At 42.7% G+C, this 19889-nt stretch overlaps 1 protein-coding gene across 7 annotated transcripts in view; it reads right to left on the minus strand.

Moving 5' to 3' along the window:
* The window catches only part of HHAT (hedgehog acyltransferase), a 407838-nt gene that overhangs the window by 308594 nt on the left and 79355 nt on the right, over positions 1 to 19889 (minus strand). For all 7 annotated transcript variants that reach the window (XM_075339171.1, XM_075339170.1, XM_075339169.1 and 4 more), the window contains one exon: positions 18984 to 19097. In XM_075339171.1, coding sequence (XP_075195286.1) covers positions 18984 to 19097 — 114 coding nt within the window. The remainder of the gene's footprint in view (positions 1 to 18983; positions 19098 to 19889) is intronic.

The raw sequence follows: 19889 nt of genomic DNA on the forward strand, positions 1-19889 counted from the left end.
TGATATAGGTTTCTTTTTTGCTCATTCCCTTTGCATTATGCTAATTGCTAAAGATGAATGATTAACACTTCTATTTTTAGAAGCTTTCTGACATTTGTTTTACTTCTGCCTAAAACTTTTGCACACTATCATACATTCATCTTCTACACTTGAACATTAAAGAAGTTATCCACTACCCTAACTAATTTCATTTTTTTATTCATCAATCATGCTATTATGTGCCACTAGATGCATCCAAACTCTTATTTTAGAAATATAAACTTTTTATCATGCAGAAACCATCACTTGGTGTCTCTCAGCAGCAGCAGCTCTGATGTTTACATCAATTATTGCCCCTCCCCAGGCTTACTGTGTGCTAATACTACAAAGTCCATCATGCACTGCTGCAGCCTGTTTTCCAGAATTTAGCTCTCCCCCTTCCTTCTCCACCCTGTGCTGTTGAAGATATTGGGAGATACGAAGTGTCAGGGCAGCCAAGGGTAGGTGCCAGTCCATCTGGCAATTGCCAGATGGCCAGTACAGCCCTGTCACCATTTTTTCTGCAAATTACACTTTTCAGCTGTCCAGGTGAGTGATTGGATTATATAAACCCTTTGCTTTTGAAATGAAGATCACAGCAGTTCACTATTTGTCGGCCCCTGCTGTTACTGCAGAGTGAAACTGTCAGCTCATTTGACGCAACTTGCCTCCAACAATGGATGCTATCAGAATAAAAGGACTGGGCATATTCGATTTGTCTATGCCTGATTATTGGTTCTCAAGGTTAATAAATCCATCTCCAGAGGAGTTTGGCTGAGGGTAATTATTAGGACACAGGCACAATATCTGTCATTCACCAACTTGTCTTGGCAAGTATGTGTCATAACGTCATTGGCACCACTCACTTCTTCTCAGGTCATTATAACCACTCACTACCAAAGCAGAAGTGAGCAGCTCTGGAGGTCGATGGCTAACCTTTTCAAAGCAAAGGCATGTTCACATGGGACATACATGTACTGAATTGTCAACTATACATTATATTATGAGTTTTTATGTAATCTCATCCACACGCTGTGAATAAGTGCAGCTCAAGATTCGATATCAGCAACCTGTAAAATTAGGCTATTGGTAACCCACCACCACCACCGCAGGAAATATGTCCCATGTTGCTTATGCTAAGAAACATATCCCAAGATGGATATGACTGTAGAGGGGCCCTTAAGCTGGCCCTCAGACTAGGTAGCGCCCTGAGCTGAACCTCAACCCAAAGATACACTTGATGGTAGTGAGGTCTGAGCCACCAACGTGTCCCTATCTCCTGTCCAGGGCCCTGATGTAACACCCTCCACACCCACCACCTAAGGCTGTGACAGTAGTCACAAAATACCACTGACAAACACAGACGGGGGGACAACAAAACTCAAGCAAACCAAACACAAACACCAAGGGGGCTATAAGAGGGTGCACAGAAGGTAAATGAGGTAACTAAACAACAGGGTAACATCCACACCAAACAACAGAAGACAACAGCAGCAAACACCTTCTTCCCCCTCCAGACCATGCTCCAGAATGAAGTCTGAATAACCGGCGCCCTCTGTTGGGATAAGAGGGATTTTTTCCAGGTTGGGGCTGGTTGTAAGCGGAAACACCTGAGCAGGGGGTAATGAGCTTGCTGCTGGCAAGGAAAACTCACATTAACCCTGTGTATGCCAAAAGTAAAAAATACATTTCATGTGTATAGTCTCAGATGGTATAACAGAGACTCCGAACCTGAGCCTATCATTACTCTCCAAGGGTGACTACCATGATAAATTGCTACCAGCGGAGAAGCATTTCTTCACATCTAAAAGGTATTCTGGAAAACACAAGCTTCAGATGGGTAACATAAACCTACGGTAATGGATTTCACAAGGGAAGATCTGCTGACTGGAAGCTTGGCAGCACGTTACTGTGATCGGAGGGCGCCGCTGTCCCCTCCGGCAGCTCTGCGGTAGATATAATGCCCTTCATTAATAGAACTACATAAAACCTAATCTATGCAATGTTGTAATTCACAAGACGGATGCCCGGTTGTCCTTCTCCTCAGGAGGGAAAAGGAAGAGAGGTGAGAATCATCAGCGGAGGAGAACTTCCCCAGGGGATATAGGAACATCAGGTGCTCCCAGCACCCGTCTTGGTCTAATGGTGGATGAAAGTGAAAGACTTAATAACACAGCTCATGAACCATCATTCGCCAGGTAGTAATGCCATTGTTTTATCCACGAGTGCTGAAACGTTGCGGTCCTACAGATGATTAGTTCAGAAATTATGTACGCGGAGATGACTCCGGGGCGTGCTAACATGTTTTCTCTTTTTGCTCCTAATAACGTCCCCTGTAATAATTATTCTGTCTTCTACTTGTTCGGCTTTGGAAATTGGTTTTCTTATTTTCAATTAACCTTTACTTTCCGTTCCGTGCTTGGGTTTTACCATTTATGTAATTTCAGCTGTTGGGCTCAACACGCGGCTTCATAAATGATACAGAAATCACCTCCTAAATTCTTAACGAGAATTGTATACGTCGAGATGTTGGGTCAACGCATGGGTAAATCAGCAAAATGGAAATGAGAGCTTGATTTGCGATGGCAATCCTTTGTACGTACGCTAATAACAATCATTAGGACGCTTATCATGGTATTGTGCATGTCCTCAGGGACGCAATGGATACTTTACATTCTTGCCTCTGAAATCGCTTATCAAAACTTTTTAGTTTTAAGGGTTTTTTACATTAAAGTCACCATCGGAGTTATCTATCCTTTGATGCGCCATAAGGAGCAATCAGAAGATTGCCTTGGTGGGGTCTGTGGCAGAACTGTCAACATTGGGCTTGAAGATCCAAAGATCTCTGATCTAATAGATGAAGGGCATTGAAGCTTGGAAGAACATGAGACACGCTTTCATTCTGGCGATCAGTAGGGACCCAGCTCTAAGATTTCTAGAACAACAAGATCTGGCAGGTGATGGTCTGTCAAGTGTAAACCCTACTCGTGAATTTATCAGGAGCATTGTGGTATGTAATTTGTGCTGTGTCAGCAATATTTTCACTGCTGGAAAATGATTAAAGGGGTTATCTGGTTAAAATAAAGCAGCACATGATAGGTAATAACTTATTGATCGGTGGGGGTCCGACTGCTACACCGATCGGAAGAACAGGGAACTTTTATCAGCCGTTCCTTTCTAGAAGGGATAAAAGTGCCCTCCACCAATCAAGAACTTCTCACCTATCAAACCTATCAGATCTCCACCAATCAATAAGTTCTCACCTATCCGACCTATAAGACCTCCACTAATCAATAAGTTCTCACTTATCCGACCTATCAGACCTCCACCAATCAATAAGTTCTCACCTATCCAACCTATCAGACCTCCACCAATCAATAAGTTCTCACCTATCCAACCTATCAGACCTCCACCAATCAATAAGTTTTCCCCTATCCAACCTATCAGACCTCCACCAATCAATACGTTCTCACCTATCCAACTTATAAGACCTCCACTAATCAATAAGTTTTCACCTATGCAACCTATAAGACCTCCACTAATCAATAAGTTCTCACCTATCCAACCTATAAGACCTCCACTAATCAATAAGTTTTCACCTATCCAACCTATAAGACCTCCACTAATCAATAAGTTCTCACCTATCCAATGGAAGTTGTGGTAAGTTAACATCAGTAAGAGGAGCAAATGGAATCACTGGATCTGTTGCAGCAGACTTGAGAAAATGGCAACGGGCAAGACAGAGTTGTCATCCCTAAACAAACAGAGTAGTCTCAGCGATGGACCAAAGCCAAGTTGCACAACATTATGGCAGGGATGATTCTGCAATGTTAGAAAAACCACATAGAACTATATCAAAAAAACTCACCAAAAGGAGCCAAGACAAATGATATGTGCACACACAGAATGTGGTGAGCCTTCCTCATAAAGATGGCTGCAGCCGAGGTGCAAGATGCTGATGTCACAGCCACTCAACCTCCACACTAGAGGGGAGGGGCGGCTGCTTAGCATAAGACATGCACACTAATAAGGCTTGCACTGGGAGCCCATCATATAATGAGTGAAATGCACAGTGTCTGAACTGTGACCTATAAATGACGCCAGAAACCCAGGTCAGGCGGGCTAAACAGCACTATATAGGTGCATCTCACACGGATACACGAGACGCACAGTGTCTGAATAATGGCCTATAAATGACGCACAACACCAGGTCCAGGCGGGTCAGTTAGCACTATATGAGTACATAACACATGTCTTAGCTCCTTTTGGTGAGTTTTTTTATATAGTTCTATGTGGTTTTTCTAACTAATTTAGTGTAGGGACTCGCAAGTGTGAGAATCCTTGACGAACGGATGCGAGCTTACATATTTTGGGCCAAAATATAAACTAATATCTCACTATTTGAGGTATGGCACATTTTATCCATTTTTTGCAGGATGTGTGTGGACCTTTTGAATTCAGGTGGTTAAATGGTGAGCCTGTCATGTGTTATGTACTCATATAGTGCTAACTGACCCGCCTGGACCTGGTGTTGTGCGTCATTTATAGGCCATTATTCAGACACTGTGCGTCTCGTGTATCCGTGTGAGATGCACCTATATAGTGCTGTTTAGCCCGCCTGACCTGGGTTTCTGGCGTCATTTATAGGTTACAGTTCAGACACTGTGCATTTCACTCATTATATGATGGGCTCCCAGTGCAAGCCTTATTAGTGTGCATGTCTTATGCTAAGCAGCTGCCCCTCCCCCTTAGTGTGGAGGTTGAGTGGCTGTGACATCAGCATCTTGCACCTTGGCTGCAGCCATCTTTATGAGGAAGGCTCACCACATTCTGTGTGTGCACATATCATTTGTCTTGGCTCCTTTTGGTATGATTCTGCAATGTAGCAGAGCTGAGCTTTTCACAGAGCCCAATGCTATGTTAACAATGGTACAGTAGAGTAGACTCAGTCATAGAGCAGAGTGGCGTTTGTTACAGAATCCAAGATGGAACTGACCATGTAGCAAGGCTGGATTTGATACAAGGCTCAAAGTAGATCTGGCCAGCAGTGTGGCAAAGTAACCAGCAATGTAGCAGAGCTGGATGAAACAAGAGTACCAAGACGGAGAGTGGTCCCCTCTAGTTCAGGTGTCAGGAAATAGCTATACACACAGTTGCACATGCTAAAACTGCTGGCCTTGCAGATTCTCCTTGATCTGTGCTGCAAGGGTTAAGCAGTTCATCTGGTCTCCTAATTCAGGATGAAAAGCAGAGTCTCGGCTGTTCTGAGTTTGCCATTCACCTCTGGTATAAATAGTCTACTCTCAGGGAGTTTCCAGTGATAGCTTTGCAAGCCTCGGGAGTAGACTTATAAACTGAAAAATAAGGAGCGCTGATAGTGTAATACCAACAGATCAGTGAGGTAGATCAGGAAAAAATACACTCACCTGAAAAGGTTGTGATAGTCACAACCACTGATAGAGCATAGGATGATGGCGTCTGCTGCAGCCCCACGTGGATGTGCATACAAATCAGAGTGAAGAGGGGGTTAATGCCGCGCATCAGCCAAAATGAAGATGTAGCACGTTGATGTTATAAACGTATTCTTTTATTCCATCGGTCTACGCGTTTCGAGGATATACCTCTTCTTCAGGACCAGTGCATCAACATAGTAGTTACTATGTTGATGCACTGGTCCTGAAGAAGAGGTATATGCTCGAAACGCGTAGACCAATGGAATAAAAGAATACGTTTATAACATCAACGTGCTACATCTTCATTTTGGCTGATGCGTGGCATTAACCCCCTCTTCACTCGGGAGTACACTTGTGAGCCATGAACTAAATAGTAGTTTCGGTAGCCATAGCCGGAGATTGCTGATTGGAAGTTGTGTATTTTCCATTCCTTATAATCCCATTTCGGTTTGCCTAACTTATCCATTCCTTTTACTCCTTACTGTAGTTTTGTGTGCCTGATACGAATACAGTTTCTTTTACCCCTGTCTGTCTTATCCCCTCTGTGCCTTTAACCTAGAGCAGGACTAGTGTTCCTGCTGCCCATCGCACTAGACAGGGCTGTGTTCAGGGTACGACAGCAATAGGAATGTGATTGCTACATGGCACCCGTCTAGGGACGTCAGAGAGCTCAGGGTTGCTTAGGGTAAGTATCGGGGATTGTCTGTTTCTTTCTTTTGCAGTGTATCCCTTCTCCCGTCTCGCTTTGTGAAAACCAGCCCCCTTGATGGAGCGCGACAATCAGGAGCTGCCCTTGAGTGGTATCTGGTGACTATCATCAGACAAGTCCAACCTCACCATCAAAGGTTCTGGTGAGGACTGAGTAGGCACTTGCTCACGTCCCTCTCAGGGTAAGCGTGATTCTGAGAACAGTTTGTCTACGTCCCTCTCTTCCCTACATCACTGTACCATGATACTGGATTGATAAAATAGTTCCAGGGATCCAAGAACAAAACAGTGGCATGGACATCAAATATCTTAATACTAAGGCTTTGCTCCACCACCGGAGATAGCCTACGAGGCCAGGATGATAACAGAATGGACAAAAAGGCAGAAGGAGCCCGTCCAGGCAGGAGGAGGACGCATCCATAGCTGGAACCAGAACTGGTGAGTAACACCTTGATAGGTTGCAATTTACTTCACAACCACTGGATGACGACAGGTAGACACATAAACCTGTCATCCCTACACAGAATATCCAGATAATCTGTGCCAAGGCAGTATAAGACTACAATTTCTATACTCAAGAGAGGAGACGAAGAGAACAAATTCAAAGAAACACTGCAATGAAAGATGAATTTATAAATCTAATGTTAAGTTATCTAATGAACGCAATCTCCCCATAACTGAATGGCTGCCTAAATCTCCAATGGGCAGCTACACGACAGACGCTGAGTGGTGTATTCTAAACAGTGTGCTCTTTGGGAGGCTGATCAAGATAGGTGGTGTGAACCGTTTCATGACCCTTGTACTATATGGTTTGTTTTACAAAGGACAAAGCAGACCATGAAAAAAGTAAAGTCGGCACTGTAGGGGGCACGGCTGACCATTTGTGGTGTCCTTGGCCAGTATACTGTGTACTTGGTGGGTGTTGGCGGATATACTGTGTCATAAAAATGCCACAATATGAGTGACGGTTGTCTGTGGTGTTGTGGGCGTAAGTACATAATGCAAATGGGCAATATCTAATCCTACATGTTTCTGTTGGGTATTAAGCAAATCAAAATTCTTATTAATGCTTTGACGTTTTCTTCATTCTGATTGTGTCTTGAAATCCAAAAGAGGAGAAATGAAAACACAAATCTACAATATATACATCCCAGGAGCCATGCATTTTATCATCCCTTCCCTCTCCGCTCTTCACTGCTGATCCATCTGAAATGGCAAAGATTAGGCTGCTCCATCTGAAAAAGGAGGAGAACCAAGCGATCAACACAACATACAGGAGAGGGTGTCAGCAGCTTTTACCCTTCATATAGGTAACTGGCTGAGCAGAAAAATATCTACCTGTGTACCCATACTAGTTACATCACTGTTTTAATCCCCTTGATGCTGCAAGTGTCCAGGAGGTGGTCCTTCTAGGTGTAGTGTCTAGGAGGTGGTCCTTCTAGGTGCAGTGTCCAAGAGGTGGTCCTTCTAGGTGCAGTGTCCAAGAGGTGGTCCTTCTAGGTGCAGTGTCCAGGACGTGGTCTTTCTAGGTGCAGTGTCCAGCAGGTGGTTCTTCTAGGTGCAGTGTCAAGGAGGTGATCCTTCTAGGTGCAGTGTCCAGGAGGTGGTCCCTCTAGGTGCAGTGTCCAAGAGGTGGTCCTTCTAGGTGCAGTGTCCAGGAGGTGATCCTTCTAGGTACAGTGTCCAGGAGGTGGTCCTTCTAGCTGCAGTGTCCAGGAGGTGGTCCTTCTAGGTGCAGTGTCCCGGAGGTGGTCCTTCTAGGTGCAGTGTCCAGGAGATGATCCTTCTAGATGCAGTGTCCAGGGCACTCTCCAATGAATACTTCACAACCGCTCCAACTTTCCTACTTAGAGGATGTAGCATTCACCTAATTGGACACTATTGCTGTCACTCAGAGGACTTGGGCAGAGTTCAGTACCAAGAACTTAAAACATTGTAGTTAAAGGGACCTCCCCTGGACACTTTCATTACTTAAAGGGGTTAACTCCTCTTCTTTCTTCAGCAGTGCATTGCTCCTCGCCTTCCTAACTTGATGCTGGTAGTTGGGATGGGGAGTACTCCTAAGATTGACAGGTCAGACCAGCAGCATGGTTGCGCTGCTGTTCTGAATCATGTGCTGTCTGATGAGGCTAGAAAAGGTAATCTTGCCTTTAAAATATTGAAGACGTGTAGGGGCATTGAGGATAAGAGGATTCAGTGATCCACCCAGCTTCAAAAAAGCGCTGGCCAGCTCTATAGCAAACAGCAAGCAAGTGTGAGCTCCTTGCCTAGGAGACTGCTCACCGCTGATATACTGACCACCTCTACAGTCTCTTAGGGAATAAGTGGTAGAGTATACATTTTAACTATTTGAAAAGGACCTATCATTTGCACCAAAAAATGCATTTAAATACCTTGCAAAAATCACCAAAGATATAAAAATTCTGCTGTCGTTTTCCATTTTGTGCTCCATCAAGACATTCACATTTGTTGATTCTGGAGCGCAATATTTGGAATATCTGGTTGCAGTCCAACTGGGCATTTCTTCAAAGTCTTCTATGGGGGTGTGCGCTCCCTTCCCCCTCTAGCAGACGCTGCCAATCCCAACTCGACAGCTGATCTAACAGTCTAAGACGCTGTCAAGCTTTGATTAGCTTTGTCTGGGAGGGAAGAAAACGCACACCCCTAGAGAAAACTGTAGAAACACCCTGTTGGTCTGCAAGCAGAGATTTCACATATTGTGCTCCAAAAGTAACAAATCTCAATATCTCTGCAATAGCATGAAGAAACAGAAAACGGAAACCGTGTAAGAGACTGGGGAGCTCAGGGATTTTTTACAATATATTTAACTCAATTTTTGGAGCAAGTGATAGGTCCTCTTAAAAGAGTGGAGGCCACCCCTTTGAGTTCCTTTCTCATGCAGCCTGCATGACTATACACATAGGTTAGGTCTCCACTGCCTTACCTGTCACTTATATAGTGATGTCTTCTGTCCTCCCATCCAGAAACCAAAAAGCTACATCTCCAATTAAAACACAGCTAGTGTGAACAGCTGCCAATTGCTATAACTACACAAAACAAACAAAAAGAATACAACAGCACTTTGTAAGCGCCAAGAAATATGCAAACAGATATGAAATTTAAACTGCATTAATGTTATATAGAATATACTTAGTTAGAAAAAAAGAGGTTCTTTGCTCAAAAATTGGCCAATTCTTGTGTGACCAACAACCGTGACAAGGTGACTTTCTTTGATGAAATCCTATCCTAGTGTCATGCATGTCCTGGACTAAAAGTCTACAAATATACAGTATGGCCAGATAGGATCTGGCACTAATTAAAACTACCCTATGGATGATTGACAGAGAGCACAGTCTGAATAGGAGGCGGTCTACACCTCCAATATATACTGCATCTCCAAAACAAAACATTTTTGTAAGTATATTCTTTATAGCATTAATGCAGTTTAAATTTCATATATTCTATGTTTGCATATGTGTTGGCGCTTACAGAGTGCTGCTGTATTCTTTTGTATGTATTTCATGTAGTTAAAACAGTTGGCACCTGTTCACACTTGCTGCGTTTTATTTGGAGATAGTTTTTTGGTTTCTGCAGTATATATTGGAGGTGTAGCCAGCCTACTACTCTAACTGTGCTCGCCACCCATCATCCACAGGGTGGTTGTAATTAGTGTCAGATCCTCTCTGCCCATATATTTGTAGACTTTTAGTCCAGGAGAGGCATGACACTAGGATAGGGTCTCATCAATGAAAGGTCACCTTACAGTGGTTGATGGGCACACAGCAATTGGCCAATTTTTGAGCAAAGAACCTTAATTTTTCTAAGTATATTTAAACCTAATTAATATAATATTAATGAGGTTTAAATTTAATTTATTCTATGTCTGCTTATATCGTGGCGCTTACAGAGTGCTGCTGTATTCTTTTGTTTGTGCTTCGTGTAGTTATAGCAATTTGCACCTGTTCACACTTGCCATGTTTTATTTGGAGATACAGTTTCTTAGTTTCTGCAGTATATATTGGAGGTGTAGACGACTCCACCCATCATCCACAGGGAGGTTTTAAATTAGTCTCAGATCCTAGCCCAGGTGAAGTATGACACTAGGATAGGGTGATATGAATGAAAGGTCACCTTGCTGCAGTTGATAACCACACAGAAATTCTCCAATTTTTGAGCAAAGAACCTTCATTTTTCTAAGTATATTTCATATAACATTAATGAGGTTTAAATTTCATATATTCTATATTTGCATATGTCTTGGCGCTTATAGAGTGCTGCTGTATTCTTTTGTGTGTGCTTCGTGTAGTAATAGCAGTTTGCACCTGTTCACACTTGCCATGTTTTATTTGGAGATGCAGTTTTTTGTTTTTGCAGTATATATTGAAGCTGTAGACTGCCTCTTAGTCTGACTGTGCTCTCCACCCATCAGTCACAGGGTTATTTTAATTAGTGTTAGATAATACCTGCCAATATAGAGGTCTTTTCCACTTGCGTACCGCTTCAGATGCGAGAGTATCAAAAGTGATATGCTAGTGAGCCTCTGCTGCGATCGTATCACAGACTCTGAGAAGAGGGAGGGAGCTTTCTCCTATCTCCTACGCTGACTGTCTCTGCATATATTGCACTGCAGTCGTATAACATGCGAATGCAGTGCGATGTTTCACACGCTCCCATAGGTTTGTATGGACGTGGCTGAGCTGAGTCTCGGTGCAAAACGCAGCATGCTGTGATTGCACCGAGAGCACGAATCGTGACAAAGAAAAGTAAGCAAGAGCACACTGCCTTATTGATTAAGGGGTACTTTTCACGTTGCGACATTGCTACTGCGATGTCGTCGGGGTCAAATCGAAAGTGACGCACATCCAGCGCCAGTAACGACGTCGCAACGTGTAAAGCCTAGATGCACCGATAAACGATCGCAAAAACGTCCTAAATCGGTGATCTGTGTAGTGTCGGTCATTTCCATAATTTCGCTGCAGCGACAGGTACGATGTTGTTCCTCGTTCCTGCGGCAGCACACATCGCTGTGTATGAAGCCGCAGGAGCGAGGAACATATCCTTACCTGCGTCCTGCCTGCAATGAGGAAGGAAGGAGGTGGGCAGGATGTTTACGTCCCGCTCATCTGCATCCCTCCGCTTCTATTGGCCGCCTGCCGTGTGACGTCGCTGTGACGCCGCACGACTCGCCCCCTTAGGAAGGAGGTGGGTCGCCGACCAGAGCGACGTCGCAGGGCAGGTAAGTGCGTGTGAAGCTGCCGTAGCGATAATGTTCGCTACGGCAGCTATCACAAGATATCGCGTTCGGCATCACTACAATCGGCTAGCGATGTCGCAGCGTGCAAAGTACCCCTTACACTGGTGGTGCAAGTGCAATCCAATGTTTTATCGGATTGCACTCGCACATAGAAATTGCAAGTGGAAAAGAGCCCATATTTGTAGACTTTTAGCCCAGGAGAGGCATGCCACTAGTATAGGGCCCCATCAAAGAAAGGTCACCTTGCCGTGGTTGATGGGCACACAAGAATTGACCAATCTTTGCGCAAAGAACCTTCATTTTTCCAGGTATATTCTATGTAGCATTAATGTAGTTTAAATTCCATACATTCTGATTTCATATGTCAAGGGGGAACAGAGTGCTGCTGTATCCTTTTGTTTGTGTCCTCTCATCCAGTCTGGAGCTAAAGATTTTGGGGGTCCAGCCAAAGATTGCCCCCTGAATTCTGCACCATAGTCTGCTTCAGTAGGTTAGAAAGTTTTGCATAGTAAGAAGTAAACAATTTTTTTGCTTTTTCTCAGTCTTGTTCTGCCTTCGTATTACCATTATTCTATACCATTGTAACTGGAATTGTGCTGTTCTGTAGATATTCAGAACTGTCGGACGCTCCTGGTAAGTGATGCTAGGATATAAGTTTCCCTTCAGCACAGACTGCCAATTCCAGATCAATGTCTTATCCGCTTCCACTTTAATAAAAAATACTGCAAGGAAGTCACTGACACTCATATGACCGAATAAAAGCCGAGAAAGTGGGAATTGTATAAGTGCTCATCTGCAGTAAAACGCTACTGGCTGTAAAAATGCTTTTACTATGCGGTGTTTTATTGATAAGACTATTTATACGCTTATCCGAAATCTGTTTAATGCAGAAGTGGGAAATTCTTAGAGTATATGAAAAGACGACACTGAGAAGTTAGTAACTGTGAAGTGCAGATTATTCCATAATATCAGTATGATATATACACAATGCTTTGTCATGGTTCTGATCCGTGGTGCTCTGCTGTCTAGCAGAGTCGATGTCCTGTTTTGTATTTTGAGCCGGTTGACGGGTGGTTTCCTATCCTCGGTACCTGCGCTGGTGTTGGGAGGGGCCTCTTTACAAGCACTTCATTCCAGGTGATTGCTTTGCTTCATTAGAGAGCAACTTCACCCGGAGCGCCGCCAGTCGTAGTTCCTGCATGCAGTAAGTCCTCTGGCTCCCGTTTGTGCTTTGATCTTGTCCTCCTACCCCGGACCTGTTGTTTTCCTTCTCCTTCAATGTCCCTGACTCTGACGTTGTTCCCCGGCTCCTGATCTCCGGCTTATACCCTGACCTCGGCTCCACTTTTCCTCAGTGTACCTTACGTGACTTCCTGGCTTCTGACCTCTGGTTTGTTGAACTTCCCCGTCACTAAGTGCTTCTGGTGACACCTAGTGGTAGTTGGTCACAGATTAGAGGTATTTAAAGAGAATCTCTCCAGACATTTTCACACATGGCAGTAGTGGTATGGCTGTCTAGACACTTGTCCCCCAATAAAAATTATACCTTTTTTGTTCAAATCCGATGTGCCAGTTATGAGAAATATAACATGGAAGCTATATGCAAATCAGGCTGGAAGTGCAGTGGGGGTGTGTCACTACACTTGGACTTTTTCTTGATGCCCCCAGTGCACTTGCATGACTCAATATTGTCACTTTACCCTTTAGAACCCTTAAATTGAGAATTTTAAGACAGTCGTAGAAAGAAGCAGATTTATCTCATAAGACATACAATACAGTTCAAAAGTTTGGGGTCACCCAGACAATTTTGTCTTTTCCATGAAAAATCATACTTTTATTTATCAGGTGAGTTGCATAATGAATAGAAAATATAGTCCAGACAGTGACGAGGTTAGAAATAATGAATTTTACTTGAAATAATAATTTTCTCTTCACACTTTGCTTTTGGCACAGAATGCTCCTTTGGAGCAATTCCAGCTTTGCAGGCCTTTGGTATTCTCACTGTTAATTTGCGGAGGTAATCTGGAGATATTTCACCCCCCATGCTTCCTCCTCCCCACAAGTTGGATTGGCTTGATGGGCACTTTTTGCATTATACGGTCAAGCTGCTCCCACAAGAGCTCAATAGGGTTGAGATCTGGTGACTGGGCTGGCCACTCCATTACAGATAGAATACCAGCTGCCGGCTTCTTCCCTAAATAGATCATGCATAATTTGGAGGTGTGCTCAGGTAATTGTCCTGTTGTAGGATGAAATTGTCTCCAATCAAGCGCTGTCCACAGGGTATGGCATGGCGTTGCAAAATGGAGTGATAGCCTTCCTTATTCAAAATCCCTTTATCTTATACAAATCTACTTTACCAGCACCAAAGCAACCCCAGACCATCACATTACCTCCACCATGCTTGACAGATGGCATCAGGCACTCTTCCAGCATCTTTTCAGTGATTCTGTGTCTCACAAATGTTCTTCTGTGTGATCCAAACACCTCAAACTTCGATTCGTCTGTCCATAACACTTTTTTCCAATCTTCCTCTGTCTGTGTTTTTTTGCCGATATTAATCTTTTCCTTTTATTAGCCAGTCTCAGATATGGCTTCTTCTTTGCCACTCTGCCCTGAAGGCCGGCATCCCGGAGTCGCCTCTTCACTGTAGAAGCTGACACTGGCAGTTTGCGGGTACTATTTAATGAAGCTGCCAGTTGAGGACCTGTGAGGCGTAGATTTCTCACACTAGAGACTCTAATGTACTTGTCTTGTTGCTCAGTTGTGCAGCGCGGCCTCCCACTGCTCTTTCTACTCTGGTTAAAGCCTGTCTGTGCTCTCCTCTGAAGGGAGTAGTACACACCATTGTAGGAAATCTTCAGATTCTTAGCAATTTCTTGCATGGAATAGCCTTCATTTTTAAGAACAAGAATAGGCTGTTGAATTTCATGTGAAAGTTCACTTTTTCTGGCCATTTTGAGAGTTTAATGGAACCAACAAATGTAATGCTCCAGACTCTCAACTAGCTCAAAGGAAGGTCAGTTTTATAGCTTCTCTAAATCAGCAAAACTGTTTTCAGCTGTGCTAACATACTTACACAAGGGTTTTCAAAGGATTTCTAAACATCCATTAGCCTTCTAACACAGTTAGCAAACACAATGTACCATTAAGTTTCATGAGGCCTTGCATAATCAAAGACAGATGCGTCAATATTAATCATAAGTTATTTATTAGAAAACACAAAATAAGGGCACTGTCATGTAAAAATACATATAAAATACAGACAATGTTTGGAAAGGGAACGGGAAAATCCCATACTAGGACCTCAACAACATCCTATTGTGTTAGAAAGTATTGGCTCCAGTTTTACTATATAATGGTGTCCCAACCAATCAATATGCAAGAAAGAGCCCAGCAGGGCACACATAGTAAGGGAACCATAAAACCTTATACATTACTAGAGCAGTGCTTACCCATATATATTGTCAATATGGATGTCGTGTCAGTGGTCCAGGTGATGGTGGGGGAAGCCCCGACGCGTTTCGCAGACCAGCTTCCTCGGGGGAAGCTGGTCTGCGAAACGCGTCGGGGCTTCCCCCACCATCACCTGGACCACTGACACGACATCCATATTGACAATATATATGGGTAAGCACTGCTCTAGTAATGTATAAGGTTTTATGGTTCCCTTACTATGTGTGCCCTGCTGGGCTCTTTCTTGCATATTGATTGGTTGGGACACCATTATATAGTAAAACTGGAGCCAATACTTTCTAACACAATAGGATGTTGTTGAGGTCCTAGTATGGGATTTTCCCGTTCCCTTTCCAAACATTGTCTGTATTTTATATGTATTTTTACATGACAGTGCCCTTATTTTGTGTTTTCTAATAAATAACTTATGATTAATATTGACGCATCTGTCTTTGATTATGCAAGGCCTCATGAAACTCAGTTTTCTTCTCTTCTTTATTCATTATGTCATACTGAGTGGCCGTTTTTACTTGATGGGAACCCCATTTGTTATTCCCTTTAACCTTTCATTAACAATGTACCATTAGACCACTGGAGTGGTGGTTGTTGCAAATGGGCCTCTATACACCTATGTAGATATTGCATTCAAAACCAGTAATTTGCAGTTAGAATAGTCATTTACCACATTAACAATGTATAGAGCGTATTTCTGTTTAATTTAATGGTAGCTTCATTGAAAAAAAAAAAGAAAAAAAAAAAAAGTGCTTTTCTTTTAAAATAAGGAAATATCTAAGTGACCCTAAACTTTTTAACTGTAGTGTATAACAAAGTTTCTCATTCTCATTTGTACTATTGATTTCTGAAAAATAAATTACTCTTTGAATCAAGATTTTATGTTAAATGTGTAAATGTACAAAAATCATAATAGTAACTAGGCTTTATACTAGATGCACGATTTATGTTTTGAGCAGACTAAGCAGCAGTCTCATTATCATCACAGACAGAACTATACAGAAATGAAACACCACTATACACAACGGATAACACAGATTCCACATGTCATAATACGAGACATCACAGCTCACCTCCTCTTCATGTACAATGATGGGCTGAACCCGCAGATACCCGGTATCACCGGGTCCAACCGAGTATAAAAAAAATTGCGGTTCGTACCCGCAATTAATCCTGGATACCTAGCCAGATGCCAGTCCCCATATAAGTCTTTGAGGACCCAAATCATGCGCTTTAAAATGGTGGTAGAAGGGATAGGGGGATTAGAGCAGGCGCATTATACTTACCAGTCTCCCGCAAGGCTGTAACACTACTTCTGGGGCTGCTCATTAACCTCATGCATATGCACTGCTTCCCCCGCCCACCGGCAGTCGCAGAGTCTATGATTCGTTTCAGTCAAACTGCGCCTCCACGCTGTGTGACAGCATGTTTGCTTGGAATCGCACACTCTGTGTGTGTCCCTATCATGGTGTAAAAATAAATAAGTAAAAAAATTGGAATAGGGTCCCCCCATATTATGAAACCCAGCACAGATAAAAAAATACGGCTAAAGGCTGCAGCCCCCAGCCGTGCACTTATATTAGCCGTGTATCAAAATAAGAGGAACCGCATGCGGTTATTTTATTATTTAAAAAAACAGCGTAAAGTCCTCCCCAATTTTGATACCCAGCCATGATAAAGCCGACAACTGGAGGCTAGTATTCTGAGGCTGGGGAGGCCCATGGTTAAAAATAGCAGCTTGCAGCCGGCCAAAATTGTTGCATCCTTTAGATTTGACAATCCCGGAATTTTACCCGGCTCATCCCAATTGCCCTGGTGTTGTGGCAATCGGTATGAGAAAGGATTAATGACAGTTCACAGCTGCCACTAAGCTCTACATTGCTAATCTATAAGTGAAAAGAGATCAACACAAACACCGAAAAAATCTTTCATTTAAAATAAAATTCAAAAAACCCTCTTACACCCCTTTTTAACCCCAAGCAAAAAGTTCAACGTAATCCACGCAAGATCCCAGGACGATTCCGGCTCTGCTACATACGTACTGAAGTCACAGTGCGTGGGCACAGAACATGTCCTCACTCTGTGGCTTCATGTAGAGACTGATCTGCAGCGATGAGCAGTAACTTCAGTTTATTTGTGGTCACAGCTGGAGGTTCCCACGATATCCCAGCTTTGAAGGCAGGTAAACTGACCTCAGGTGACCCATTAAACTTAGTGACCTCACCTCAGGTGAGATCAATGAGTTCACAGAAAACTATATTTTTTTTGCCAAGAGATTCAGATTTGGTGCTGAAATTTATATACCATATTTCTGCACCTAATCTGCATCTTCTGGTGAAAAACCCAAACATTCAAAACACGATGCGGATGCAATAGTGATGCGATTTTGCCAGGAAATGCAGTTTTGGTGCATGAATATGGTGTATAAATGTCAGCACAAAATCTGCATCTCTTGGCCAAAAAATGCACAAAACTGTTTTGAAGCTGTTTTGGTACAGTTTTCTGCCAGGAGAAGCAAATTTGGTGCTGAGATGTCTGCACTAGATTTCTGCAAGAAATTAGCAGCTCCTGGCAGAAAACCCCACTGAAAAAGCGTCAAAACCGTTTTTGAGTGGTTTTTTTTGCCAAGAGATGCAGATTTGGTGCTGACGTTTATAAACCATATTCCTACACCAAATATGTATCTTCGGTAAAAAATTGCATCAAAACTGAATGCGTTATAATTTAGTTTTGAGGGTTTTTTTTTAGCCAGGAGACGCATATTAGGTGCAGGAGTATGCTGTATAACTTTCAGCCCTAAATATGCATCTCTTGTCAAAAAAATGCATTTTCTGCTTAGAGATGCAGGTCTATGAACTCAGTGACCTCACAAGTTATTGAGTTTAATGAGTTCACCTAAGGTCAAGTTACCTGCGGTCACAGGTGGGGTACCGCGGGACTATTCAGCTATGACTGCAAATAAACTGAATGATGTAACCGCTCATCTCTGTGGCTGTCATTTTCTGCCTCAAGCCCACAGCATGCGGACATGTTCTATGCCCGCGCACTGTGACGTCAGTATGTATGTAGCAGAGCTTGAATTGTCGTAGGACCTTATGTGGATTATGTCGGACCTGAGTGTTTGGGGTTAATAAAGGGGTGAAAGAAGGTGGGTTTTTTTCATATTTTATTTCAAATAAAGGATTTTGTCTGTGTTTTGTATTTTATTTCTTTTCACTTACAGATTAGTAATTGGGGGTCTAAAAGACATCTACCATTACTAATCTAGGGCTTAGTGGCAGCTGTGAGCTGTCATTAACCCCTTATTACCCCGATTGCCACAGCACCAGGGCAATCGGGATGAGCTGGGTAAAGTTACAGGATTGTCACATCTAATGGATGCAAAAATTCTGAATTCTGAGTGGCTGCAGACTGCTATTTTCAGGCTCGAGTGGCCCAATAACCATGGGCCTCCCCGCCTGAGAACAAGAGCCTCCAGCTGTCATCTTTATCATGCCTGGGTATCAAAATTGGGAGGGATCGCACGTCAATTTAATTAATTTATTTAAATAATAATAATAAAAAAAAAAGCTACATGGGGTCCCTCTTATTTTTATACACAGCCAAGATAAGCACACAGCTGCGGGCTGCAGCCTGTAGCTGTATGATTTATCTGTATTCGATATCATAATATGGGTGACCCTATGCAAATTTATCTATTTATTTTTACACCAATATAGAAACGGAGACAGCATGTGTGATTCAAAGCAGCTGATCGCCAGGATGCACATATACGTCCTAGGTCGGGAACTACTCCCTTTCTAGGATGTATATATACATCCAAGATCATGAAGAGGTTAACTTTATGTCTTTTAGAGATCTTTTCATCTTCAACTTGCTTAAATGTTCACAGTAACAGCAATTTTGACCAGGGGTGCCCAAACATTTCCATGCCACTGTATATCACATAAAATCCCAAAGAAGAACATGTAAATTTGTGAGTGTAACATGATAAAATGTGGAAAAGGTCAAGGGGTATGAATACTTTTGCAAGTCACTGTACATATGTGCCTCCTATATAAATAGAATGTTAAATTACCTACCTTCCTGAAAAAAAGTCTGGCAAATTGTGACAGCAGCGCATGTCCCAGAATAAGCCAAAAAAGTTTCAATCGAGCCCATTCCATCCAGAAACTCCACTCAAAGTCCGTGACGTCCTTTATGGAAAAGTGGAGACAGCAATTAGTAACATTAAGGGTATGTGCACATGTTTAAAGGAATCAGTTGGCAAGTTTTTGCTATATAATCTGAAGACAGCATGCTGTAGAGGTTAACACACAGATTTCAGTGATGACTCTCTTATCACACTGAGTGCTGTTGTTTAACTGTAATGTTTCTTTTATCTTCAACAGATTATCATTGCCAAAGGGAATATGTTAGCAGGTTTTTGTTATATAATCTGAAGACAGCATGCTATACGGGTTAAAATCAGATTTCAGTGATGTCTCCTTTATCACACTGTGGGCTGCTGTTTTCCTGCAATGTTTGTTTTATCTTTAACAAATTATCATTGCCAGACTAGGTCAGCTAGAAGTTAGCTGTACTCCCCTTCCTTGGATAAGCAGCAACACTGTCTTTAATCTTTGTACATAAAGAGCCTGGTGTAGGTGGGGGCAGCTCTCCCAGCTCTGCCCCATTACTAAATTTAAAACCTCTGATTGTGTGAGAACGGCTGCACCCAGTAATCTAAGGGATTCATCATTGGATTCACGATCTCTTTGTCTACATCATGCTGCTCTCACATGAGGTAGCAAAAACCTGCTGAACAGATTCCCTTTAAGTATTTTCTACAGACATTTCTGCAACAAAAATGTGTCTGTTGGCAAGAAAAATACTGCATAGAAAATACATTTTTGAATGCATTTTTTCCCAGTTATTAGAATGGGTGAAAAACACAAAAATTTCACTTGCTTCAGAATGTGAGGAAAAATTAAGAAACGTGTATGAGA

The sequence above is a fragment of the Anomaloglossus baeobatrachus genome, chromosome 3 (genome assembly GCF_048569485.1).
Source record: "Anomaloglossus baeobatrachus isolate aAnoBae1 chromosome 3, aAnoBae1.hap1, whole genome shotgun sequence".
NCBI classification, from domain to species: Eukaryota; Metazoa; Chordata; class Amphibia; order Anura; family Aromobatidae; genus Anomaloglossus; species Anomaloglossus baeobatrachus.